Below are 15,509 nucleotides of genomic sequence, written 5' to 3'. Positions count from 1 at the left end.
GCTAAGCAGTGACTTACAGGTTATCGCGCAATATAAAATAGCTTTTTCTTATAACAGACTTAATACAATATAGACGATGATTATAGTAGGGCTTATGGAAATAATGAAATATATATATCAATAGTGTTTAAAGATTTTACCACTAGAATCAATTAAGTTATGGTTTTTCTTGTGTCAGATAAAATATTGCTTATAAATCTAACTTTCAAAATTCATTAAAACAAAAATAAAAAAAAAATATTACGTCATAAAGTGTTTATAAAATCAGATGGCTTATATTAATAAAAGAAATAATAATCCAAACAGTGATTCTGAAGGTTTATTACGCCAATACTGCTAATAATTTTTTATCAGCCTGAAAAAACTACTTTAATGATTTTAATGTCATCTGCTCTCAGTAAAACATATTTTTTTCTCGTATTAACTTCCAAGAGCCTAAGACAATAAAACATTTATTTAAGTACTAAATAAAAATAAGTAATAAAATATCAATGTAAAAACAAATTTTCTTGTGATCTAGGAAGTAATAAATTATTAATTATATCACTCAGGTTTTTAAGAGATTACATTTTTAAAGATTTGTTATGCTAAAATCAGTAGTTAATAAAAAAACTCAGCAGAGATAATTACGATTAAAAAATTGTAAAAGTCTTATTTTAATAGTGATTTTAACTATATGTTTATTTATATTAGGTAAAAAATTTTCTTTTGTGAGTGCGATAAATGCAAAATATTGATTTGCAAGTTTTCTAGTATCAAATTTCAAGAAATCGGAGGCAGGAGATTTTTTTTAAATTAATTTAATTAATTAATTTTTTTAATTTATTAATCTAATAAATATTCCATAAGGTGACTATATTTCTTCATTTATTTATTGTTTTACCAAATAAATTAATTAAAATATTTAAATAAGTTAGCCCAGAATTGCAGCCATTTAAGTACATTCACGCAAGGATACTATTTAAGTCCTAATTTAAATAAAAATATTGTTTACTTGATAAATTTGGCGTTTAACTGCTTCTTCTACTATATAACCATATAAACACTTACATACAGGGTGACAATGGTCACCCTAAAATGGTCATTTATAAGGACTGAAAAATTAAATATAAAAAGGCTGAACACAGTTTATATAAAAGATAGGAGAAACAAAAATAAGCATATTATCTCACCCTTACCTGCAATTTTTTGGATAAGGTGAGAAGGGTCGAGTGATATTTTTTTCCAATGATACGAAAGAAGTCACATTCCGGAAAATTCTTTTCTGTTTATCGAGGAAAATAATGAATAAAACACTATTTTGTAATTTTTAATATTTTTTTATTAAATTTTTATTAAAGGAATCCCAGAAAAAAAAGTCAATAGGTGTTAGCACAGAATAAATGATCTCAGTGAGATCGTTTATTCTGTGGTGTTAGGTCCAAGGATCTAGGTGGCCATTCAATAGGACCTTTTCTACCAATCCACTGATTAGGATAATGATCATTAAACGATTGCCTAACAGGAACTATATAATGAGGGGGTACTTCTTTCTATTAAAATTGTAGTAAGTGTTCTTCTAAAGATAAATTTCCGTGTATGTCCTTCTGATTTTCTAATTACCACACGGTGGATCAATAGACCTCTGTCGCAAATCAGTTCATAAGTCGCCATTTAAATTTCTCGGTGTAAATATTGGGCCGATAATACCATCTTTCAATATGCATTAACATTAAAAAATTGGAAGAAAAAAAAAGAGAAAATACAGATATCTTTATGCCGTGGGGCTAGAGAGGGAAAACAAATTAGATAAACTTGGAAAGTCTGCTATAACAATGCCACTAACTGAAAATCAAAGAGTAATTTTTTTAATATATTTCTAAAGAAGCGGAATAAACTTATAAATGTAGTTATTAATTAAAGTAATAAATTATAGAAAAATTATCTTTAAAAGATTTAAAATTATTTGGGTATAGTCAAAGTATCTTTTTATCATAAATATAGGCTATGAATATTCCTTTTAAATTGCAATTTGTCATAAAGATAGCAAGGCATTTTCAGTTGCAGGCATAATAATCCTCCCTTCCGTGAATAATTGTCCTTATATTACTTAAAAAAATAATAATAAAGCTTCGTCAAGCTGAAACTAGTAAAAAGTATTTTACTTTCGTATTGCAGTAAAAAAATCTTTATCTTAGATGTAATTTGAAATTAAACTAAAGAAACTAAAAGTTGAAATATGCTTATTCAATGTGTGGTATTAATATTAATTTGCTGAAAAGGTATGGATACTAGTTTTCATCAATTCTTGTTTCAATTTTGGCCGATTTTACTACGTCGGTACCTCACATTAATGAAGCCTAATGCCTCTCATTAGGCGCAATTTTGTAATAGACCAAATATGTGAGTATCCATATCGCACAAATATTTAGATATCAAATTTATGTCCGGCGCAGCTTCCATTAGTGGGCGACCTCAGCCAGCGAATATGAGTTATTAAATTATCTTATTTATACCATAACGCGGGTGAAAATACGTGCCGTGACTAAAGTATCGCCCAATGCGCGATGGCCGGAAAATGAATTTACTACGGAGGCTCTTAATATTTCTCAATTATTAAAATTACAATACGCATTAAAACACATGTTATTACGCTTTTAATAAACCATACGTTATCGCGGCGGATTATAATTTGTTGGCTAAATTAATTTGCGGAACGCACCATCGATGGTATTTATCGTCCTGTGGGATTTTCATAAATCAGTAGCGGGATAGTTTGACTTCTCTCGATATATTTATTATATGTATTAATTAAAGAAGCGAAGCTCTTCTTTTTATGGATACAGTTTCAGGCTTGAGACCTATGTTGTGGTTTTCTCTGCGTCTTCATCGTTTTACAGGGTTGCATCAGAGCAAAAATAAATTTTTATTTGAAAAAACTCATATTTCTATTTGACTTTATAGCAATTGCTAGATAATGTCTTAAAGCCTTGAAGTATGTTTTGCTGATAATTTTTTACGCTGTTACAGAAAACAACGATTCTTTGTTCTGGTACTATTTACATATCTATTTGAAATCATTGCTTCAGGATGCATAACAATTTTTTTATGTTTCTTTTTATGCATATCAGAATTTACTATGTTTTTAAAATTTTTCACAAAGTTAGTGATTTTACCATTTTTCAGGTAGAATAATGAGTTTGTAGTTAAGAAGTGCTCATATAGTATTTTTTAAATATTCTTTTTAGCTTACCGTACCTGCTCTTTTATTATTTGCTTCTTTAGTCTTAAAATCACATTACTATCTATAGCTGTTAGAAAAATTCGTAATTCATTTCCTTGAATTCTAAAAGGTTGAGTACTATATTTAAGTATATCTTACGTCCATCTATTATTCCTTGTATTTGTATTTGCTTTGGTATTTTAATGATTTAAAATAAATATATCTTAGATGTGACAATTAGTTGGCATCTATTTTCAATTAAGTCCGGTAAATAAAATCAATGATATTTAGAGCAATAAGGCAAATAAATTAACTCTTGATATGAATGTGCTGGATTTCAGAAAGACTTTTGACAAAATTGACTATGTTATGCTATTGGCAAAGTTTTTTAAATCTTAGTTTAATATTATACCTCTGTCTGTAATAAAAACTAGCAATAGTATATTTAAGCAAAATTTCTGGTTAAATTTTTTGATTTTGAAATCAGGTGCCTAATAGGCACAATAATGGACCCATTATTATTTTCAATTTATATTTCTTAATATGAATTCATTAATTTTAAACTTAAAAACATAACAATATGCTGATGAATCACAAATATTTAGTCAATTTTTAAAAAATTTATGAACAAATTTCGACCTACACATATTTAGCTTAAAATGTTTGAAGTTAAGTCAGCTATAACCCCCTTAAAGGATTGCATCTAGTTTCCGGACACTTTGTATAACGCCTAAATAGATCAATAGACAAAAAACAAGAAAAAAATTACAATTGTTTTATAAAAAATAAATAATGAAACTAGGTCTGATAAAAGGATCCTATTTTATTTATCTATTCGAAAGCCTCCTAAAAATATTTTTGAACCTAAGAAATTAGATATTGTTATTTTTTAAATATGGTAATATGTAAGGCTATAAACAGAAACAAGAGGGGATACATATTTTAAGGGATAAGAATAACAACAGATCTAACTCATAAATTAAAGCTATCAAGAGTGAATATTGGATCAAATTTATAAGTGATATGAATCATAATAAATAAGGCGCCCAAAGGAAAGTTTGAAAACTGTTAAAGTATAGAAAAATGTCGACGAGTTTATATAAAGAAAAGGGATAGCTACGAAAATGCAGAAAGAATATTTTGAAACGCTATATGAAGCCAACGAAATACGCGAAATTGAATATTGTGTAACAGTCTCTTATACGGCAATTAAGAGAAAACTGAAAAAAGTAAAGAGTAGAAAACTACCGGAAACATAAAATATGCCAAAGGAACTTATAAAATTCTTCTCTTTAGTAAAGTACTTCGAGCACAATAGTCCCCATCTTTAAAAAAGGACAAAAGAAATCTTTCGATAACTACAGAGGAATAACCTATTGAATACAATATTAAGGCTGTTTATAGGACTGCTAAAGGATAGACTAGAGGAACGCATAGCAAATAGGAAAGAACAATAAAAATTCAGATATAGGAGATCGACGCCTCACCTCATATTCATTAGTAAACAAATAAAACAAAAGACCATATAAGATAACACAATGGCATTTATTAACTCCGCCTTACTATTTAGTGCAATCTTACTAAATCATTTGACCAACTCCAACCAGGCGATGTCCTCAAGATGTTGATGAAACACCAACCCATATAGTTAAAGTAATTTTACAGTAGAGTTAAAGTTATTTTGAAGTAAGTCGACAACTCAACATGCACTCAGACGTAAGTAAATGAAGATAAGCCTATAGAGCAGATGATGCAATTTAAATATCTCGGTATGAATATATTCTGTGGCCACGATCCAACAAATAACCTTTGCGGCCAAATTAACAAAGCCACAGTAATATCAGCTTGCCTAAGAGACATTATGTATTACAACCCCTACATTCGAATGGCCAGTTAGATTAGGATATAGAAAGAGTAATACCAGTCATGTATGCAATAGGAACTGAATAGGAGCAAGAAGACACTAACAAAATCAAAAGCATGCTTTGCATGGCAGCAATGAAAGTGCTGAGAGCCGCTGACAAAATCAAAGAAAACGTATAAGAAGTATGAACATAAGAAAACAATGCGGCGTACAAAATACAATAAGATGGGGAAGACAAAGAAAAAGAAAAGAATATGACCATGTCAAAACGACGGCCGAGATAATGAATTAGTTTGATCAAGTAGAAGAAGAAAAACAAAAAGAAGAAGAAGAAGAAGAAGAAGAAGAAGAAGAAGATGAAGAAAAACAACATCAAATTATCAAAAAAAAGGTCATAATTTCAAAAAAAAGTATGGAATTTTTTTAAAAATATATAATCAAAAATTAATTTTTAGAGTTAATGGTAAATATGGTATAAACTTATAGGGCAAAACAATAAATGTAATTAAAACTTAGTAAACTGATCGATTTGCAATAGTTTAATAGTTTAATTAATAACTTTTAATCATTTTCTTATTATTAAAATTAATTGCATACAAATTCTGACATCCACATGTATGACATCCAGATGTATTACAGCGAATGGTAAACTAGGGTTAAAGAAAGGCTTTCGGGTGGAAATTTTGATGGGGAAAGAATGTAGCTAAACAGTTTACAGGCCTGGTATACAGATGTATAATGGATGCAAAGCACCAAGTTAGCTAGAGTCAGCAGAATGGAAACCAACATAAGGAAATCCTTTTCGCTAGGGAAACACACCACAGTATTCCAAGCGGAGGCTTATGCTATACTTGAAGTAGCAAATAAATAGGAAGCATTAGAAGGTAACGAGGGAATTTGTCTACCTTATAGTCAAGCTACCCTCAGGCCAATCCAAAAACCCAGGTCCAGCTCAGCGATAGTGTTTTGGAGCGTATTGGAAAGAATGGCAGCATATAAGAAAGTAAGACTAAGATGGTTCTTAGGACCTCAGGATGTCGAGAGCAACCAACGGGCTGACGAATTAGTAATAGAAGGTTCCTTCGTAGGTGCCGAACCGTATTTTCACCTCAGTAAATAACAAGTTTTCAATGAACATTGAAAATGCAGAATTCCCTTTGTTCCAAATAGGCTTGGCAGGATCTTTCTACTTGCGGGTGGATTAAAACACAAAAAGTTCAATTTTACAACTTTAATGTGATGGTTAAGTTTATGTTATAGTGGACTGTAACAGAGAGAGATCGAAAGGTAGAAACCCCTCCCAATCGCGACGGCTCCGTTGAGCTGAACGCGTGAACAACGCAATATTATGTTTTCTTTCACTCTTACACATAGAGCGCGTGGAGATTGTTGAAGTGACGATGATCGCTTCTCCCTTCGAGTGCCGAGCCGTAGTAAGCTACGAAATGTCAATGTCTATCTACGATAGATGACGATTAAACATAACAGTGGCGTAACATAATTAATTATATAAATAAAAACTGTTCATACCGCCGCCCTTGAAAGTACTAAGGTATCTTTCAACAACTTGATTGATTAAAGAAAGGAGAAAGGTCACGCAACTTAAAACAAAGAGGTTACAAAATAAATAACTTAAATTACTAACAAAAAATTACCGTGAGGTAATTAAAATTTGATACAAGTATATTATCTAATTAACTTAAGTAAATAAAAAATAAAGTGTTATTAATTTGCTTATAAAATCAAGTAAAAGTCTTAAGTCATTTTAGAAGCCTTGAATTCGCAAGACTCATCTGAAATAGGTAGAGGACAGATCTTAACGATACTGCGTTTAAAAACATTCCCGTTTGCAACACGAACACTAACAACACGTGTTATACCGTCCTTCCCGGGATGAAGATTGACAATTCTTGCAAGGGTCCATTTGGAAGGTGGGCTGTTCTCTTCCTTCAGTAAAACAAGAGAGTCTTGAAGGCTTCCAGGGTCGGTCTTAAAGCGCCATTTTGATCGCTCGTGGAGGGTATGTAAGTACTGCTCTGACCATCTGCGCCAGAAATGTTGCGCTAAAGATTGCAGCATGTGGTACCGGTTCAATCTGTTGATTGGCGTAGTCTCCAAATCAATGTCAGGTACTAGGTTTAAAGGATGGCCGATAAGGAAGTGTCCGGGAGTCAAGGATTCAAAATCATTGGGATCATTAGTAAGAGGTAAAAGGGGACGTGAGTTCAACACTGCTTCCACCTGAACTATGAAAGTGTAAAACTCCTCATAAGTGAGGGGATTGTCATTTGATATTACCCGCCGGAGGTGATGCTTAAACGATTTCACCACACTTTCCCATAACCCCCCAAAATGCGGAGAAACAGCAGGGTTAAAATGAAACTGAATCATATTATTTCTAGCATATTCTTCAAACTCGGGGGATTGATTAAGCTTATAAATTTCCTGTAACTCACCATTAGCCCCAACGAAATTTGTGCCATTGTCACAATACAGGTGCTGACATAAGCCACGGCGAGAAACGAAACGCCTGAGCATGGCCAGAAAACCGCGAGTAGTCAAATCTGACACCAACTCTAGGTGGACAGCCTTGGTGGCTAAACAAACAAATATACATAAGTAGGCTTTTATAAATTTTCGGTTTCGAAGTTTTGAATCTTTTATCATGAAATACCCAGCATAATCCATACCGGTATGCGTGAACGGTCTAGAAGGAGTTACTCGAGGTTTAGGTAGGTCTCCCAGCAGGGTACTTAAAGGTTTAGGATTTTGTTTATAACAAGTAATGCATTTGTGAATTACAGTTTTCACAGCAGATTTTCCTTGAATGGGCCAAAATGTTTGTCTCACGAAAGACAATGTGGCCTGTGTACCAGCATGGAAATTTTTCTCATGAGTATGAAGGATGATTAAACGAGTAAATGGGTGTCTTTTTGGTAAGAGTATAGGATGTTTGGACTCATAGTCGAGAGAAGAGTATTCGAGCCGTCCTCCTACTCTCAGTATTCCGTTTTTATCAATAAATGGATTTAAAGCCTTTAATTTACTTTGAGAACGCAAACGATTTTTATTCTTTAAATCTCGTAGGTCAGAAGCAAATTCTTCTTCTTGCGTTATGATTACTAAAATGGTTAAGGCATGATTACGTTCAAATAACGTTAATTGTCCTATCTGACGTGTAGGTTTAGGTAACCTTAGATTCTGATAAAATCTAAAGCAATAAGCGACTACATTTATAAGTTTATTATAATTCGAAAATAGTTCAAAAATAGAAACTTTAGGCACAGTTGAAGCAAGTATGATTGACTTAGGATTCATTTCGAGGGTGTCATTGTCGAAAACCTTGCGTGAGTAGTTGGAAATATGAGTATCTGTGGGCCAATATTCTGCGGGTTGACATAAAAATGATGGACCTTGCCACCACAAAGTACAAGATTTAAGCTCTTGAGGACTCATACCTCTTGATATTATATCAGCAGGGTTTTGATTCGATGTGATGTGATGCCAATCATCTATATCAGCAGTTTTCTGGACTTCAGATACACGGTTACAAATATATGTTTTTAGTTGCCTTGGTTGTAGGGAAAGCCAGCATAATACAATTGTGGAGTCAGTGTAGTAGTACACCTTGTTTGGCTTACAATTCAGAGATTTTAGGATTTTGTCCATTAGCCTGGAGAGAAGTAAAGCTCCGCATAGCTCAAGGCGCGGCAATGATACAGCCTTTAAAGGAGCTACGCGACTTTTGGCAGAAAGTAAGTTGACGGAAATATTTCCTAGGGAGTCCAGGGTACGAACATAAACACATGCGCCAAAGGCATTTATCGAAGAATCACTGAAACCATGGAGTTCCAGGTAAGTATAATTTTTAATGGTTACTTGGCGTGGAATTTTGAAATACTCAACGAGTGACAAGTGGTAAGTAAAATTTTTCCATATTCTAAAAATGTCTACAGGTACGGGATCATCCCAGCCAAGTTTAAGAAGCCAAAGCTTCTGCAAAAGAAGTTTTACTTGCAAGATCATAGGTCCAAGGAGACCGAGAGGGTCAAATATTTGAGAAATCAGTGAAAGGATCACACGCTTGGTTACAATATTGGTATTTAGATTAATGGTAGAATTATAGATAAAGTTATCTTGTTCTGGATTCCAGGATATGCCTAGAGTTTTGTGATGATGGGTTGCATCTAAAGCAAGGGATTTATTTACATTATTTACAGGGTCATCCATGTCAGATAAGATTATCTTAGAGTTTGAATAGAATTTCCTTAAATCTAGACCATAGGATTTAAAAATATTTACAAGGTTGTTACGGATATTTAAAAGGGATTCTTCAGTAGATGAGCCGGTTATTCCGTCATCAACGTAAAAGTCATTTTTAATGATGTTGCTTTCAATTGGATATGACTCAGAGATATCGTATGAAATTTGCCTTAGACAACGTGTGGCTAGAAAGGCACTGCTCGACATGCCGTAGGTTATAGTATTTAATTCATAATGGAGAAGTGGGTTTTGAGGTTCGTTGCGCCATAAAATGCGTTGAAGGCATCGTTGGTTAGAATCAATTAAAAATTGCCGGTACATCTTGGCGATGTCTCCAGTTAAAACATAGTTGTGTTCTCGAAAACGCAGTAGGATGGTAAATAGATCATTTTGAACAGTGGGTCCAATTTTGAGGCAATCATTAATAGCGAAACCGGAAGAAGAAGCAGATGAGCCATCAAACACAACTCGGAGCCGTGTAGTTAGGCTATCGGACTTTTCAACGCAGTGGTGAGGTAAGTAATAGGCTGGATAAGAAAGGTGAGTATCATTTATCGGGTTAATTTCGGACATATGTCCGAGAGAAACGTATTCAGAGATAAAATCAGAGTAAGATTTTTTTATTTCAGGGTTTTTAGCAAGTTTTTGTTCTAGGCTGTTAAAACGCTTAAGTGCGGTTTGTAAAGAGTCTCCAAGTATAAACACATTGGAGTTAAGAGGTAGATTTAAAATAAATCTTCCTGCAGGATCCCGGCGTGTGGTAGACTGAAAATGGTTTTCACACTCTGTTTCCTCCAGAGAATATTTATTATTGATTTGAAGTTGTTCGGTGGTTTCTTCAGAGTTCCAAAAAAGTTCTAGACATTTCTGAAGAGCATTATCGGAGGTGGTGCAGGTTAAAGCATTTGAAGTCTGAGGTTGGAGATTTAAGTTAAATAAGGATATAGGAATAGGTCCACTTACAACCCATCCAAGTTTGGTGTCTTGTAAGATAGGTTTGTATTTGCCGAGTTTAATTTGGCTAGGTTTAAGTAGGCTATAGAAAATTTCTGCACCTAAAAGTAGGTCAATAGAGGCAGGATTTAAAAATTCTTGATCAGCAAGAATAAGATCACTTGGGATATTTAGGTTGGAAGCATTGATTGATAATTGAGGGATTGGTTGGGTTATTTTAGGTATAACTAAGGCAGATACCTTGAAAGTAAAATTATTAGGAAGAGCCTTTATTTTAATTTGGGTTCGTTTAGAAATAGTGGTTTGGTTTTGGCTTATTCCAGTGACGGACATGTTAATAGGATAATAAGGTAAGTTTAGTTTATTAAATAGGTTTTGGGTTAATAAATTGGATTGACTTCCATTATCTAGGATAGCCTTGCATTTTATAGGTTGGTTGTTTTTATCGAAAACTTCTACGAGGGCTGTAGAAAGCAGAATAAATGAGTTTTGGCTTGCATTTGAACAATAAAGATTTTGAGAGTTATTTGTGGTAGTAGATGGATTAGTTAAATCGATATGATCATCGTCAATTGGCTGGATAAATGCGGTATTTGTAGAAGTAGAAGGTCTTGAGTAGGCGGTGTTAGGTTGAGTATTAGACTGAGGTTGAGTGTTGCATTGAGCAGTAGGTTGTGTGTCTTGAGAATGTGCGAGTTTAGTTTGCATGTGTAGCAATGAATGGTGCTTACCTTTGCAGACTCGACAAGAATATGAAGACTTACAGTCACCTTGACGGTGTCCAGGACGTAGACAGTTGGTGCACAGGTTGGCACGCTTAGCTTCCGAAAATCTATTGGCTACTGGTAAGTCATGAAATTTTCGGCAGGAGTATATGAAATGATTTTCTTTACATAAGACACAAGTAGGGTAATTATTTGAGGTAAGTAAAGTTTTACGTTCATATTTAGATTCATGTTTTTCAGGTTTTTGGAGCTTTTTATTGCTTAATTTAAAATCAAAAGATTCGAGGAATCGGCAACGTTGCGATAAAAAGTTTATAAAATCACTAGTTTTAGGTTTGTCAATACTACGTGAAAATAATTCCCATTCCTTACGACTATTTAAGTCTAGTTTCATGGTAAGTAAATAAATTATTAGGCTACACCACTGGTCAACAGGTTCTCCCAAGTTTTGTAAGGATTTGTAATTGCTTTGAAAACCATCTAAGAGTTTTCTAAGACTTACGTGAGATTCGTCCCTTACTTGGTTAAGATCAAAGATGCATTTAATATGTGAATGTATTATAGCCTTTTTATTTTCAAAGCGCTCTTGTAATAGAGACCAGGCGGTGTTGTAATTACTTTCGGTGGTAGCTAAAGAGTTAATAAGTTGAGCAGCCTCGCCCTGCAAACTCGATTGTAAATAGTAAAATTTTTCTATGTTATTAATTTGTGAATTTTTCTCGATAAGCGAGATAAACGTGTCCTTAAAGTTGGTCCACGTTTCGTATGAACCACTAAATTTTGGTAAAGGGATAGGAGGTAGGCGTGGGCCATACTGGGTACCAGATAGAAAAAATGGTGAATGCACAGGGGAACTAGAATTCGCGTTTTCGTCCGAATTTGGTGTTTGCGCGGCAATAATTTTCTCTAGAATTAATTTACCTTGAGAAATATTGTCAAAATATAAATTTTCAAATTCCTCTCTTTCCTGGCCCTGCTCATTCGCTTCGTCAAACTGATTTTTAAGGCATAGTTGCTCAATATCAAGCTGAATAGATTCAAAATCGGTATTTAAAGATGCAATTCTGTTCAGTCGGGCGCTTAGGTCAATTTTTAGACGTGGGTCATTTAGGGTTAAGCACTTGGTTTCCAAAAAACTGTGAAAACGGTTAATTTGGTTGGTTATGGCATCACGGCGAGCCACTAGATTATTATAAAGATCGACTTGACGTTTGAGCTCGGCTTGTTCAGAATCATTTTCACTAGAGTTAGCATTTACCTGCTTAGTGTTTCGTTTGGGCATTTTGAAGGAGTCGTATAGGATTTAAAGCATAAAAAAATCGAATAACACACACAAGGGCAGTTTTTTATTTTAAATATACGATGTTAAAATGACAAAATTGGTTAGTATTTGCATAAAAATGCATAAAAATCACACCAAAATAGCAATAAAATAGAACATGCAGTAATTTACTGTGTGATTTTACTATTAGCCACTCATAAATTAATTTATTAAATGCTGAACAATCGGTATAATAAAGAAAATTATATAGAATATTGGTTAAAAAACGCTAATAAAGGTTTGAAATATCATTAAATATCATCGGAATTGTTCAAGTGACAGCAGCATTAAAATTTCATAGGATTTATTAGTATAAAATGATTTGGAAAGGACTGACCTGACATTGCAGTAGATGTGCAATACAAAATCCAGTTCACTCCATTGGCACTAATGCATGGCTAGCTTCAAGTACTCGAGAACACGTATTTACGAGTATAAAAACGCACCGGGTGGCGATGGCGTCGGCTTCGGTTATACAAAGTAGCGGCTTGCTTGATAAATAGGGTAATATCTGGCTTTAAGGACCATATGAAAATGCAGAATTCCCTTTGTTCCAAATAGGCTTGGCAGGATCTTTCTACTTGCGGGTGGATTAAAACACAAAAAGTTCAATTTTACAACTTTAATGTGATGGTTAAGTTTATGTTATAGTGGACTGTAACAGAGAGAGATCGAAAGGTAGAAACCCCTCCCAATCGCGACGGCTCCGTTGAGCTGAACGCGTGAACAACGCAATATTATGTTTTCTTTCACTCTTACACATAGAGCGCGTGGAGATTGTTGAAGTGACGACGATCGCTTCTCCCTTCGAGTGCCGAGCCGTAGTAAGCTACGAAATGTCAATGTCTATCTACGATAGATGACGATTAAACATAACAGTGGCGTAACATAATTAATTATATAAATAAAAACTGTTCAAACATAATAAATGAACCTGGAAACAAACAAGGAAAATAATAAATGAACTTGAAAACAAACAAGGAAAAATTGGAGAAGGACATAAAGATGGATACAGGCCAAGGACATAATACTAGCTCATGCCGACTTTAAAGTCAGGCAATTACTAACAAAGAGTTGACAGAGGATCAAAGACTTAGTAGAAATCCTAACTGGGCATAACGAACAGACATCTAAACCTTCTTGATATAAGAGAAAGTCCGCTTTGTCAAATTGCAGTACGAGGGAGAAAAATTCATACCACATATTAAGAATTTGCGATTGGTGGATTTGCCCTAAAAGAAAAATTTTTGGAGCAATGACACTTCAACGAGAAAACCATGTGCAAGCTAAGAGAACTCAGTAAAGACCGTGCGTTAGAAGGGATGATTCTGGGGGTAGAAAAAAGGGGCTTTCAGGCATTTTTGCCGAGCTCTAGCTTTCTCACCCTTGCTACTACTTCTATATTAAAAACAAGATTTAAAGAAAAAATACATTAAAAAAGCCAAATCTTCTGTCAAATTAACTAAATACTAAGTTTTAAAATATTTTTAAAAGCATCTTTTTAGTTAAAATTTGTTGTCTACATTTAATACGATATATTTTTTATTATTACTTATAGTTTAATTTCTGTGTCAAACGGATAATAAGTAGAAAAAAGACTCAACGTGCCAAAAATACTTTTAATATTTCTAGTTTGCAACTTTCAAACTAAAAAATTTTACAATACCAAGTTTTTATACATTTAAAATCCTGTCCTGTATATCTTTCTCAATATGGCGGGGCATAATTAACGTAACTAATACTGCAGCGAAGAGATTAATATGCCATAATTTACTGGCGGCGCTCCGGAGCGCTCTGGAGTGGCGAAGGCAGAAAACTGAACCAGCCGCTCAGCTCCGCTCCGTGATTAACTGACTTCATTTCGTACACAAATTCCACCAAATGCAAATTTAATAAGTTGCTATTTTTACTCCACTCGTGACGATACAGACGTTTTTTTTTTATTCAGGGACTTTTAAATTAATGCTTTGTTAAAGATTTTCTTATTATATTATTAGTGTTGTTTATTGGATGAACCCTTGAGCTACCTGTCAGCAAGGAAATAAGGTTTTTTTGTTTTCTAAGATGCAATAATATATATGTGAAGATCTCCTGAAAAATTAGTATGAGTAATGGAAAATAAAACATTTATTGTTAATTCCTAAGTTTTATTTCATTGGAGATTGACTTTACGACTTTGAGTCGTCAAATATTAAACACGATCACGTTTATAGTGCTACAAATATAATTTATATATGTTTAAAATGTTTAAAAAAAATATTAAATTAATTCACAAAACCAATATTAATGTATCCCCCATATTGTTGAATGAACCATTGTTTCATAGGCACAGCAAACTGTTCTTTTAATATAGGTAAATACAGGGTGAGGCAGGAACAAATATTAGTACAAATATTGAGAAAATTGTTACTTGGCTTGATAGCAATCTTTTAACAAGTAGGAATAAAACTATGTATTTGTCTTTTTCATTATATGGTGATGCACTTCTACCTAATTATTTAATTAGGGTTCTGCTTTCAAGTAGAAATAATAAAGTTTGGAAATTAGACAAGTCTAGTAACGCAAGTTATTTAGACACTATTTTTGACAACCATTTTAAATAGTACTTAGATAGATCGAAGTTAACTAAGAAACTACGATTGCTATTAAACGTATTTTGATAAATAAAAACTTAAAAACTCTGTACTTTACAACTTTACACTTGTCCAGTCATAGTTAACATATGGTATAACGGTTTGAGGAGCGACATATAAATATACTATTGACTGACTAGAAGTTTTTCAAAAGTGAATAAATAAAATAATCCATTCTAAGTGACATGTAACTTTATCCTTAAACTCTTAGAATAGCTTCTTAAGAGAACTAATATTTTTCCCTTTACGACATTTTTATTCACATTCTCAGTATTACCATGAACTCGTTTTGATAATCTGAATCAAGCGGATGTTCACTACTAATTTCGTCAAAATGACATGTTCTTATTTCTAGAGTGGAAGCCCGCAAAAGACAATGCATATCTATATATATAGGGAAAAAAATATACAATTTATTACCCAAAGAACATACAACCAGAAACGCAAATTAAAAAAAAAATCTGAATGGCTAATAAATGGGAAAGTATGTAAATATATTTATATTTTTCTTTTTTATTATAAGTAATTATAAACGACTGATGTAAGC

The 15,509-nt window shown here is 33.2% G+C and overlaps 2 protein-coding genes across 2 annotated transcripts in view; one reads left to right on the top strand and one right to left on the bottom strand.

Moving 5' to 3' along the window:
* LOC126735955 (homeotic protein ultrabithorax) overlaps positions 1 to 15,509 on the top strand; it is a 405,066-nt gene that overhangs the window by 337,747 nt on the left and 51,810 nt on the right. The window lies entirely within an intron of this gene.
* LOC126736240 (uncharacterized) lies at positions 6,822 to 12,290 on the bottom strand. The gene has a single exon (XM_050440504.1). The coding sequence runs from the start codon at positions 12,288 to 12,290 to the stop codon at positions 6,822 to 6,824; it is 5,469 nt and encodes a 1,822-aa protein (XP_050296461.1).

The sequence above is a fragment of the Anthonomus grandis genome, chromosome 5, assembly GCF_022605725.1.
Source record: "Anthonomus grandis grandis chromosome 5, icAntGran1.3, whole genome shotgun sequence".
Taxonomy (NCBI): Eukaryota; Metazoa; Arthropoda; class Insecta; order Coleoptera; family Curculionidae; genus Anthonomus; species Anthonomus grandis.
The sequence above is the reverse complement of the archived record's forward strand: the minus strand, read 5'-3'. Positions and strand labels throughout refer to the sequence as shown.

Excerpts from the sequence above, each read along its gene's own strand:
- LOC126736240 (XM_050440504.1), bottom strand. The coding sequence starts at position 12,290 with ATGCCCAAACGAAACACTAAGCAGGTAAATGCTAACTCTAGTGAAAAT.